The sequence below is a fragment of the Mytilus galloprovincialis genome, chromosome 8 (assembly GCF_965363235.1).
Source record: "Mytilus galloprovincialis chromosome 8, xbMytGall1.hap1.1, whole genome shotgun sequence".
Lineage (NCBI taxonomy): Eukaryota > Metazoa > Mollusca > Bivalvia > Mytilida > Mytilidae > Mytilus > Mytilus galloprovincialis.
The window spans coordinates 68,071,488-68,085,063 of record NC_134845.1 but is presented as its reverse complement, the minus strand read 5'-3'; the positions used below and the strand labels follow the sequence as shown (position 1 = coordinate 68,085,063).

At 31.3% G+C, this 13,576-nt stretch overlaps 1 protein-coding gene across 1 annotated transcript in view; it reads left to right on the top strand.

The window, feature by feature from the left end:
- The window catches only part of LOC143042427 (uncharacterized), a 28,540-nt gene extending 17,632 nt beyond the window's left edge, over positions 1 to 10,908 (top strand). The window contains exons 3-14 of the mRNA XM_076214711.1: positions 425 to 554; positions 985 to 1,067; positions 1,350 to 1,421; positions 2,682 to 2,811; positions 3,893 to 4,015; positions 4,674 to 4,793; positions 5,859 to 5,978; positions 6,640 to 6,762; positions 7,458 to 7,573; positions 7,875 to 7,971; positions 8,818 to 8,982; positions 10,256 to 10,908. Of these exons, the coding sequence (XP_076070826.1) occupies positions 2,688 to 2,811; positions 3,893 to 4,015; positions 4,674 to 4,793; positions 5,859 to 5,978; positions 6,640 to 6,762; positions 7,458 to 7,573; positions 7,875 to 7,971; positions 8,818 to 8,982; positions 10,256 to 10,485 (1,218 nt within the window). The 5' untranslated portion in view covers positions 425 to 554; positions 985 to 1,067; positions 1,350 to 1,421; positions 2,682 to 2,687 and the 3' untranslated portion in view covers positions 10,486 to 10,908. The remainder of the gene's footprint in view (positions 1 to 424; positions 555 to 984; positions 1,068 to 1,349; positions 1,422 to 2,681; positions 2,812 to 3,892; positions 4,016 to 4,673; positions 4,794 to 5,858; positions 5,979 to 6,639; positions 6,763 to 7,457; positions 7,574 to 7,874; positions 7,972 to 8,817; positions 8,983 to 10,255) is intronic.
- Positions 10,909 to 13,576: the final 2,668 nt, after the last annotated feature.

The following is a 13,576-nucleotide window of genomic DNA, read 5'->3' as shown; positions in this document are numbered from 1 at the left end:
GACTTCAAAAATGGCCGATTTTGGCAAAATGAACAATTGGTGTTTTGGATGTCCTTATTAGGTGTTTTTTTTCCTTTGTCAATATATTGATTATAACAAGTAATTTATGGAATAGGTACACTAAGGTGGATATTATCTTGTATCAATATAGTTAAGCTCTTTAAATTGTGATTAAGAAGAAATGTTGAATTGAAAACGTAGTAAAAATCAGTTTTTCTTGGCTGTTTCTAAGGCCAAAATGATGATGTTCGTGTTGCCATGGCAACCGTGCACATTTTTTTCCGCAGACATTTTTTTTTTTCATTTCATGTCTTAAATAGACCTCATGTAAAGTTTCATTGAAATCTGAGTCCCATGATGTGCCAACCATTGCCTGAGTTTTCCTTGGACAGCCTCTTAAATAACTATACCATATTTTTCACAGCTTTGTCGAAAAGATAGCACGGGAGTTGTATTTGGAAAACGCATAGTCGAACATGGTCATGTAGTGTGTCATCACTGTTGCCAGGACAACGTTTGTAACTCCGTCATCACATGTAGCGACAACTACAAAGGTCAGGGAAGAAAGAACGCTATAATGCGTTTTAAAAAAATAGTGAAATATAAAAGAAAGGAAAACTACTTCTTTCTTACAGAAGTTTGTTAAAATACAAGAAATTTCACATATTAATAGATGTGATATCATTTTCAATACAGAATAACTTCATTTTGGCACATCACATGACATATGAAGAAGTATTTGTGCTGTCACATCAGATTTGGTTTAATGTTCAATAATTCGCAACCGTTTTCGCATTATTTACTTTAACCGATATCCCTGATCCAGATACATACTAACCTACGATAACAAACACAATAATTTTTAAAATTTGATAAGAATACATCTGTTCTTTATTTTGCAATTTGATACATAATAATAATAACAGATTTACTCTGATCATCTTACATAGTTAGTGTTTAATAAATGCATGTACTTATTTAAAGCTCCAAGACTGAGTTGTTTGTCCTGTAGTGGCGTTACAAGAATAGATAAATGCAACAGCACCATTACTTGTAATGATTATGAGGTATATAATGTATTCCGTTATCCACATTATCCATAATTGTAATCTTTATATTTTCCTATATGTTTAGTTGTTAGCTTGATTTGATAGGTGGCCACTAAATAACAACTGATACGGAAAATTAATTTGATATTTCATAAAACATTTTATACATCAATTATGTGTAAATCTTTTAAAGTTTAAAATCAACACTCAACTGAATCATTGAACATATTTGGAAAATTGATTAATTTCAAAACAGTATCGTAGAAAATGCTAAAATAAAATTTTCGTTTTTTCGAATAGGTTTGTTTTATACAAAAATACCGGACAGGACTAGATCAAGAATATTTCGATCTCGGATGTAAAAGTTCAACTGTAAGTTTTTTTTAATACAAAACTGTAAAATATAAAAATGAGAAGATGTGGAATAACTGTTAGTGAAACAGTTTTATACATGAGACCGCATGACGTATCAGCTTACTATTTACAGGTTTGTAATAACATGAGCAACACGACGGTTGCCACATGTGGAGCTCGATCTCCTTGCCCTTCCGGAGCACCTGAGATCACCCTAGTTTGTGTTAGGTTCGTGCTGCTCAGTCTTAAGTTTTCTATGTTGCATCTTGTGTACTAATTTTTGTCTGTTCGTCCTTTTCATTTTAAGCCACGGCTTGATGTTTTTTTTACAAAGCAATAAACGAAAAACAAAAATGATATACAGCAGTACACAACAACTACTGAATTGCAAGCATTGGACAAGGGACAGGGACTTACAGAATGCTGGCTCCAAAATAAAAAAATAAAATACTTGAAAAGGTTTCCTTACATGTATCATCAAAAAGTTTTTATGATATGAAACTGTACACAGTTTTATGATATAAAACTGTTCAATATATTCATGACACAAAACTGTAATTTTGCATGATATAAAACTGTTGGATCTATCAATCAAGCTGTTCCTTGATAACCTCATTTAGGGGTTATCTCATGGGTATTAAAATTTTATATTTTAATACTTCAGATATTATTGACGATAAACATTTGCTTTCCTCATTTAAAACAGATACATTAAAGGGGAAACATTTTAAATAAAAGGCGGTATGATGGCTGCTCGACAATTTCATAATATTCTTCTTTTCCTTGAGATTTTTGTCATAACTATAATGTAATTACTGAACCGACACAGATTTTTTTGTAATTGGTTGTGGTAATAGAGCAAATGTCAACACAAACACACTCTACATAGATAAAAACATGTTGTATGTACTTGCATCCTGTATAGTACCCAAAATCTGAATAACATGTCCCTATGTCACATTAAAAACCCAGAAATAGAGCTGCCAGATGTTGGTGTCATGCTAACCAATGGACTGGTACTGACAAGTAAAAAATACTAGTATGAACATGCAAGAGGGACGAAAGATACCAGAGGGACAGTCAAATTTACAAATCGAAAACAAACTGACAACGCCATGGCTAAAAATGAAAAGGACAAACAGACAAACAATAGTACACATGACACCACATGAAAAACTAAAGAATAAACAACACGAACCCCACCAAGATTTTCAATACATTCTAGAAAATCCTACACACGTGCACGTAGCATACATTTATGAAAGATTGTATATTTAGATTTGTATGAACGGGTTTTATTCTAACATATTTGGTCGAAGATCTGAGGGCGAGAGACATCTCCTCTGTGAAACATGCTGTGGAGGGAACTCTTTCTGTAATCGTAACCTTGTATGTAATCACTATAACCGTAAGTACAAAACAAAATGTTCGTGTTTATAAACAAATCGAAAATTTGAAGTGTAACAGAAAAGCTACTGTTAACAATAAGATAATAATGATATAATAATGTTGTTAACGCCACAGTCATTTTGAATACGATTTCTTGAATAGTTTATTATACCAAATAAATTTCAGTAAAATAGATACTTTTGACGAGGTTTTTGATTGATTATATGTACAATATATATCGATGTTAAAAATGTAAAAGGGTTTTCATTTAGTAATATTTTAACCATGATCACAGTTGCTGTTCGTTGCCAATTGCAGTTCCAAACAGTAAAATAGAAAAAAGAAGAAAAACGCCATAAAACATGTTGCCATCAATACTTCAGGAAACATATCATGGTCAAACAATATAGCATTTTCTAAGGTAGCTAATAGTGATCATCGTATTTGAAACTCAAAATCATATGAAATCAACCACATTGTCTTCAGCGTACATCATATAGCATACTTCATGAAACATACTTCAAACTTTACACGGGTTGATAACGTATAGAGTTGGAAAAAGAGATATGTTATATCAATTAGAGAGCCTTTAAAACGAATCAGTATATCGATATTCAAAAATAATAAATTAATATTTAAAAGATACAAAAACAAGGAGACGAAGCTAAAAAAATCACATATTAGATTCAAGATGTATTTCAAATAGAGAATGTTGTCAAATCTATGTTTGAATTGGAAAACATGATAATTTTAAAGAACTGTTGATACATTTTTTTCCGATTTCAAGCGTACATGTTGTTAAACTTGTTAAGAAAAGTTATTGTATTTACTGCAATTAAAAGTCTATGTATTGAACAACTTAATTTCTGATTCAAAATTAAAATGAAACCATACTATAAGATTATTATAACTTACCCCTGGCATGAATATATCAGAAAAATAAATTTGATACATTTTTTTAAAGTAAATGCCGTTGTTAACAGGATTTTTTTTTCGGGTCAATGATTTGTTTCATTGATTCATTTATATTTTGTATGACTGATTATTTTAAAGTTCAAACATTATCGTAATATCTTCGTCACTCAACATTTATGTTGCAGAATCATCTGTTAACGGATCATGCACATCAACAAGTGGGTGTAAGACCAATTTGATTTGCCTATCTGGAAAATGCCAATGTCCGACTAATGACTATTACTGGTCGATAAATTCTTGCACATTACGTAAGTTCATAAATATTGACCTTTGTACGAGGTAATATGATTTATCTTGTGTTTGTTTCCTACAAACAGAAAAAAGCGTGATCACAACAAATGATGGTCTTCCGAGCTGGTTATAATCATTCTACTCAAAATAGAAACAACATTGAGGTTGAGAACAATAAAAGCGCTTCTTTTTACACATTTTCTAGTTTTCGTTCTGATGCTTTTCTTTAAATTAATTAATCATAAATACAATGATTCACATAATATACAACAGAGGAGCGATTTATGCACTCGTTTGTATATTTAGACCACATGTCATTTATAAAAATATGGAAATATAGTGATCTCGAAAACATATTTTTATAAAAATGAGATGTGGTATGATTCCAAAAAGACAACTTTCCACCAAACTAAAAATAAAGTGGATGTTGACAATTATAGGTGCATGCTTTATTCCGTATCGTACGTTATAGCAAGACCTGCCATTTTCTACATTAAACGTTTAAAATACTAGTTGTTAAAGATATTATACCAACTAATCAATTTACGAAGTATATTATTATAATTCATAATATTTACAATTTCTTTGCAGCATTTAACTTTAATAAAAAGTGATTTACATTACGAAATACATCAGATCACTTATACATTTGAATATTTGTTTCACATTTTACAGCCAAAGGAATTAATCATGTATGTGCATCTTCAAATGAATGCAAAATACCGTTGTTGTGCTTGGTAAATACGTGCAAATGTCCAATAGATAAATACTGGGATGGTTTCAGGTGTAATTCAAGTAAGATTTTTCTTACATTATTTTCACTTCAAGAATATTTTTTTAAAATTCGTATAAAACATGCTTAACTAGTTTATTCAGACAACACAAGCTATTTAAAAAGCAGTCAAACATGAAACAGGTTAAATAAGTAAATATACAATTAATAAAAAATGAAATGGAATTGGTTATAATTTATTAACACATCATTTGAAAGAGAATCTCGAAAAACAACTTATATCAAACCGTTTTCAACGCGTAATAAAGGTTTGTTGTAGTTTATGAAGAGATTTGAAGTTTACAAGAAGAAGGATATAAATAAAATAAACCAAAATACTTCTCTTGTTTCCTTGTTTTTTTTCCGTATATTCGGAATTATCTAGATGTATCTAGATAGTGTCAATAAAATTTGTGTCCACTAACACATACTTTTCTCTTAAAATTTTTATAACATATAGTTTAAATGGCTATCGTTTAAAATCATATGACAACCTTGTTGTTTTTCATTGTTTTGAATGTATGAAAAATCTAGAGAGAATCATTTTTCTATCACATTTTCAATCGATTATATCTTTAAAAACGAGAACATAGACCTTTTTGTTTTTTTAAAAGATAAACTATGTATGTACCATCAATTTCTAAATATAGCCTTTTAAAAAGGCTTGTTATTGGAAACAGAGGAGCCAATATTCTATTTCGAGATTTCATTGATTGTCTACGAAATGATAATGAGCAGATATCGAAATAACCTTGTGCTTCTTGTTCTTATATTTAAGTAAATATTTATGAATGCCTTGATAACATGTGTTCATATTAACCAATAAGAGGAATACGGAGAACTCAAAAGTTGAAAACAAATAAACAGTCAGAAATGCACAGTTAAGACAACTGACAGTGTACACCGTCTGGGGAAGAGGAAGCCAATTTGGACAAACTGATACATGAAAAATAAGGTAGCAAAATACATAAATGAATAAAATCAAGGCCTGTCTCCAAAAAAGTTTAGTTACCTTTTTATATGGCAAACTTATTTATAATTGTATGTTCTGTTAGGCTATTCTATTAAAAGAATGATATTTATTTTAGGAAAGATGCACAATGCTCATTGCAATATATCAGCAGAGTGTTCAGAAACTCTGTTTTGTACTCATGGAATATGTAAATGCGATAGAATTGATTACTGGACAGGGAACAACTGCACTGAAAGTAAGATATATCTCTACAAAGTCAATTTGACAAATACTACAGTTTAATTTACCTATAAGAGTTTAAAACTGTATTTCATGGTGTTAGCAACCCTTGAAAGAAAAAGTTACAGAAAATGCGCATTTCGTTAAATACTTTAATTCGTAGTTCACCTTTATCCACAAAATCAACGAGCACTAGTAACTAAGAAAACGGGATGAATTTACATTTGTGTTAAAACATACACCAATAACATTCATCTTCTTCATTTATGTAAACGTAGTTGATGTTTTAAGTTTTATAAAGAAAAGTAAGTTAAAACAGTACGTTATTTCTTTAATTGAAACAGCAAATAACAGAACAATCGAGCGATAATTTGCATTCAAATGATCACGACCGGCTTTGTATCATAGAATCCGCATATAGCACGATACCATTTGTAATGCGTTTGCATGTATTACATAGCCTTTAATAATAACTTATTCCGCATTTTAACTAAAATACATAACATATTATATGTCAAGTATACTTACATATTTAACTGTGAAACTTAGAAAATAGCTGGAGAAGTAACTTTACCGATTTAATCTTTTAGTCTTCATTTTTTAATGATTAAATGTATTTGTTTAAAATTTATGCTACATGTATTTGTTAACTAATTTTAAATGTATTATTTGTATAGAAACCACTTATGGTCATTCATGTCTTTCAAATGATGATTGTAAATCACAACAAATTTGTGTTGATAATAAGTGTACTTGCCGTATAACTGAAGTATGGAATGGAACATCATGTACAACACCACGTAAGAAATGAAATCTTGAACAATATTGTTATACGGAATATGCCTTAACTTTCCTTTCCGAACCATTTCAATTTTAAACAGATAATGCATTTTGCTTGTGATTTAAGCACCAAATTACAAGGAAAATAATAGTTTCATAAAATTCTCACGGTTTTTTTTTTTGGTTTCAAATCTTGTGTTAATTTATCTGTTATCGTTTAAATACCAGATGTCACGTATTTTTAAATATAGTGTATTTCCGAGTATGATCTAAACAATTGTTAAATTATTAGCACATTCGTAAACAAATACGTTTGTACTTTGTTGTCAATTAAATAAATTTCATACAAAGAGCCTTAACATCTGAAAAGGAATCACTTAAACAGTGGTAAATTGATCCGACAATAATACAATTGTATATTGTGCCTACAGCATACTTTACACATTTATGGTAACGTGAGAATTTAAATACATGAAGTTGATTACGGAATGAAAATTCAAATAAGCTGACTTATATAAAAAACATCAAAACAATTATACGCTGCCAGATAAACGCTATAATCAACCTGGTGCTGTCTCCTTTGGAAAACATTCTTAAATTAGTATTGGGAACATTTTTTGTCTGTTAAAATAAGTCCAAATTACATTATGACAAGAATGAAAATAAAAATTGCTTTAAACCGCATACGGACATATACGCACACCATATATTGTAGCAAAGGAATGCTGTGACGTCAATTTTAAGGTTAATGACGTCTTCACAATATATCCAACTGATGCATTGCATCCAAAGCCTGTCTACTGCGTTATTCAAGACGGAACTAAATGGACGGTACGTTCACTGTACAAATATTATTTTCATCTATTTATCCATGGTGGAGAGTTGTCGCAATGTAAATTATAACATTTCTTCTTGTTTTATACGTTATCCCTATGACAATAATTTTGCATCTTTGAATATATGGAGGTTTGAACGATTCATGAAATAAAACAAGATTTTAACAAGCTTCAAATATTAATACGAAATATTATGCAATAGTGAAACTGCTCTTTTGAAAAAATCTTTTAAATCTATTTGAGTACATGAACACGGACTATTAAATTGCATCTGAGTCTTGTATATTTGTTTCCAGGTCATTCAAAGACGGTTTAACGGATCACTTGATTTTTGTAAAAATTGGACAAGCTATAAAAATGGATTTGGTAATGTACACGGTGAATACTGGTTAGGTAAATACATGTATATATAGGAATACAATTTATGTATGAAACGTTATCCCATGGTACGTAGTTACAAAGGGTATGCTAAAAATTCTATTATACCATCCAACTGTAAAATACACATTTTAGTAAGCTAAGTGTAATGTGCTGCTTTTTGTGTCTCTTTTAATCTTTTAAACAATTAGCCCTGTAGAGGTTGTCATACGATGTTGTGTTATTCATTTCGATTTACTTACTAGCGTTATTAGATTTCTCTTATAACACATTTGTTTTTTAAAAGATATTAGTAACTTGTAATGACACAAACGCAAATGCACTGTGATATTTATAATTCTTTAAAAGTAATTTACTTTTTGGCATGTGTTATTAAAGCAAGATAAAGTGTGGGACTTGCAATCAAATAGATCTAGTTGATCTTAAATTGTCAACTCTGACTTCGCTTCGGTTTATTTGTAATGTGTGTATACGCCTGTTGCCGATCTGATTCATTCTGCCCTATGGAACTGACATTTACAGTTGATATTACATGCATATTGTTGATGTTTTTCCGTGTAACATTCTTTGCTTTCTGTTTTGTTTTTTTTTGTTGTTGTATGTTGTTTTTTCTCTTTTGTATCGTTTAAAATCTCATGGTTTTTATTATTGCTTACTCTGATGTGTGCGTTCAGTGTACAGTTACCTTTTATTTTACATCTGTGTCCTTTTGTTGGAAGTTGTCTCATTGTTGAAATCATTCAAAATCGTCTTAATTGTATATACATGAAGGACATAAGAAACTGTATGAATAAGATGCCATCTCAAATGACGAGTAGGAGGTTGTAAACGCGTAGGTTAAATTGGTCTTCTCTTTTCTAGGGAATGAACTTGTTTATATGCTTTCGTCAACTGGTCGACACAAAATACGCGTCCAGCTGTGGAAGGTAGATAGTACCAACAAGTATGCAGATTACTCAACATTTAGTATTGGAAATGAGGCTAACAAATATCTACTCACAGTAAATGGCTACAGTGGAACAGCAGGTAATAATTTGATGACTTTTTGGTTGTCTCAAAATTAGAGACAAGAAGATCAAGCATCATCTGTAATCGGACATAGTAATTATATTTTTTTAAACTTACATCTGGATGTATGCGACTGACCAATCTTAAACTCTCTACTATTCGATTTGATTTTGGTTTTTGGTATTTTGTCGCCACTTTTAAGCACCACATTTAGGCTATTTTGGGGCTGCCAGTTTTTATTTGTAGTGCCGGGAGTAAACCACCGATCTTCGATAGGGAAACTGACAATCGTAGTCAATTAAGATTGGAGTCGAGTGCACCGACACGAGAGGGGTATCGTTCTAGCTGGTGAACGAAGACCATTTATGAACTAGTGTAGCTTTTAAAAAACTACTTCTCGGATACAGTTTGTCCGAAACGCTATTATTTGACTTCATGCCCGAGATATTACTTTTGTGAGTATGATTGTGTTCATATGGAGTTAACATCGCAATACCAGCATATTTTGATTTGATTTGTTTGAGCGATTTTTTCTTTCTACCTTTGAGCGATCTTTTAGTATCTTTTTAGTATAATGACATTCTTAGAATTTTTCTGTTCCTACACAATCACGTTGTTCTTTTACGGACCTGCAACTAAACCCAAAATGGTGCGTACCTTTGACCGTGACAAATGTCGACCGTCTGACATCCGGTTAGAATAACGACCTTATATCCATTATCTTGTTTTTGGGAAAACGCCACGATATCTTCATGTTAAAAAGCCTTTACAAGAAATCGTTTAGGGGTCTGTTAGTGACCTATTGCAAGTTTGTTCGCACCCATCACTCCCTCTTTTTCAAGTGGAAGTCAATTTTAAAGTCGTGTCGTTGGACAAATCCTTTTTAAAAAATCTCCTCATTGTATTTATTAATAATTTGTTTTCTTCCTCTACTTACTTAAATAATGTGTCAAACAAAACAGAAATTAAACAGAAATCAATCATTTTTATAATTCTCCTTACCCCTGAAATCTGACAATTTGATGACCGCTCAGTAATATTTTGGATCTGTATTTCCAAAATGTTCACAGCAGCTCTTAAAAGTTCAGTAAAATGCGAACAATTTTCATAAAGAATAATGCTTGAAATATTATGATTATAACCAAAGGTCATCAGTTTACTGTTGAGACTATTATTTGAGAGAGAGAAAACTTAATATTTACATCTCAGTAAGAAGTACAAAATGTTAAGCATTGTTATAAACTATTGTATTTCCTTATAACACTTGTGATTGTCACTTGATGTTTTACAGGGGACGGCTTAATAAATGTCGGTGATCCAGGAAAAGCTGCCGGAAAAAAATTCTCAACATATGATTCTGATAATGATATAACTGATGGTAATTGTGCTGCAGCTTTGCATGCTGGTTGGTGGTATAGTGAGTGTGAATATTCCGATCTAAATCAGCATTACAACAACATGCGTTGGAATAGTATGGGAGGCTTAAAAGAAACAATGATAATGATTTCAAGAGAAACATGAATATAATTCAATAAAACTGCGAAGATAGTTGATATACGTATTCAACATTTTAAAGAACATTTTACTATAAACAATAACCACAATAAACCTATTTCTCGTATCAAACATAAACTAAAAGAACTAGCCAAGGAATTTGTTTTTGTCCCGGCCGATAAAGCTGCTCATAATATTATTATTGTTTGACGTAAATTTTCCATTGAGGTTCTGAAAAAGGAAATCACCAATTCACAAACATTCCAACTGACTCCATTTTCAGAAAACGAAATCTGTAACAAACATAAACTTTTAGCCACCGCTTTACAAGCAGAGCCAAATACAATGAAAGTCCCAACTATGTATTGGCTTCCGAAGCTACACAACACCCCTTACAAATATAGATTTATTTCGTCTTCAAGCCATTGTTCAACTACTTAATTGTCTATTCTTCTTACAAGCACACTTGGTACAATTAAAACCCTGATAATAAATTGTTCTTCGAAAATAGTGGAATAAATTACTTTTGGAGTGTCAAGAACTCGTTGGAAGTACTTGATAAATTGCATGCTTATATTGGTGATTTTGAATCTGTTCAAAGTTTTGATTTTTCTACCCTGTATACCACATTGCCTCACATTCTCATTAAGAAAAAATTCACACACCTAATTAAATGGGCATTCAAAAAATCAGAATGTGAATATATATGTTCAAACTCTTTTAGGTCATTTTTTAGTAGCAATAAACAAAAAGACTATGCTAATTGGACATGCTTTGATACTATATATGCCCTTGCATTTTTACTAGATAACATTTTTGTTCGCTTTGGGGATTCCGTATATCGTCAGATTATCGGAATTCTAATGGAGACTAACTGTGCACTACTTATTGCGGACCTGTTTTTGTATTGTTATGATTTACAATTTATGACAAAAATAAGCAAAGACCAATCGAAACAACATCTGTATATGTGTCATACAGTTATATTTGTGCGTTTGTTTATTCTATTGTTTATTACCGAACAGAACAAAGGAATAACACGACGCTTGTCGTATACGGTGCAGGAAATGCTTACCCTTCCGGAGCACCTGATTTCACTCTCGGATTTTATTGGAGTTCTTAATTATTATTTATAATTGTTGATGTAAATGTCCTTTGGTTTTGTGAGTCTTTGTTTTACTCCTTGGTTTTGATTGTTATTGTCTATACATTTGGAATATTCTTAGAGTATTTCAGAACCTCTCTATTATAAAATCATCGAATTCAGTAGATTACAAATATACAATTACAAATAAATGATACTTAGTATATGCCGTTTATAATTTTTTGTTGTTATGTTCAAGTATACGTTATTGATAGTTCAACAATTTGGAATATTGTGGTTAATTCAATAATTAAAATTTGAAAAGAAAAGGTTAATAGGGTTTATAAATGATTCATTTAAATCTCATTCAATTACAATTTATAACTTATAACATTTTTTTTTATTAAATACCACATTAATATCGCGTATTCAGCATTTTCTACAGACAATCAACACAAAGAACACCACAGGAATTTATTTATTTCATGCCAAAATAGTTATCGAAGGTACCAGGATTATAATTTAGTACGCCAGACTCATCAGTGACGCTCACATCAAAATATTTATAAAGCCAAACAAGTACAAAGTTTAAGAGCATTGAGGATCCAAATTCCCAAAAGTTGTGCTAAATACAGCGAAGATAATCTATGCCTGGGATAAGAATCCTTAGTTTTTCGAAAAAAATCATAGTTTTGTAAACAGGAAATTTATAAAAATGACCACATTATTGATATTCATGTCAACATAGAAGTCACACACACGTGTAAGTTTTTAATTAATGTATAAAGCATAAGGCACAACAATTAAATTGAGAATGGAAATGGGGAATGTGTCAAAGAGACAACAACCCGACCAAATGAAAAACAACAGTAGAGGGTCACCAACAGGTCTTCAATGTAGCGAGAAATTCCCGCGCCCGGAGGCGTCCTTCAGCTGGCCCCTAAACAAATATATACTAGTCCAGTGATAATGAACGCCATACTAATTTCCAACTTGTACACAAGAAACTAAAATTAAGATAATACAAGACTAACAAAGGCCAGAGGCTCCTGACTTGGGACAGGCGCAAAAATGCGGCGGGGTTAAGCATGTTTGTGAGATCTCAACCCTCCTCCTATACCTCTAACCAATGTAGAAAAGTAAACGCATAACAATACGCACATTAAAATTCAGTTCAAGAGAAGTCCGAGTCTGATGTCAGAAGATGTAACCAAAGAAAATAAACAAAATGACAATAATACATAAATAACAACAGACTACTAGCAGTTAACTGACATGCCAGCTCCAGACTTCAATTAAACTGACTAAAAGATTATGATTTCATCATATGAACATCAGGCACAATCCTTCCCGTTAGGGGTTTAGTATCATACCATCATAACATATATGAGAAGAACATAACCCGTGTCATGCCAACAACTGTTTTTAGAATAAATGTGTTTAGTTCCGATGCAAAGACCTTATCAGTGACTCAATATTAACGCCAAAATATGCAATATTTAATGACTTGACAACAGTATCGTAATTATATCCCTTCTTAATAAGTCTATTCAAAGGTTTTGTAAGTTTCTGAGGTGAATACTGACACCTTTGTGCTTTATAAAGAATATTTCCATAAAACATTGGATGTGAAATACCTGAACGTATTAGAGGTCTGCATGTTGAGCTATATTTACGAATGATGTCTTTATACCGATGATAAAATTTAGTAAATGTTTTGACTAGTTTGTGATATCAAAAACCCTGGTGTAATAATTTTTCAGTAATACATAAATTTCTCTCGTTAAAATCTAAAACATTGTTACATACACGAGCGAATCGTACAAGTTGAGATATATAAACACCGTACGATGATGACAAGGGAACATCACCATCTAAAAACGGATAATTAACGATAGGAAATGAAAAATCATCCCTTTTATCATAAATTTTAGTATTCAGCTTTCCATTAGTGATATAGATATCAAGATCGAGAAAAGGGCAGTGGTCATTGTTAGTATTAGCTTTATTTAAAGTAAGTTCAACAGGATAAAT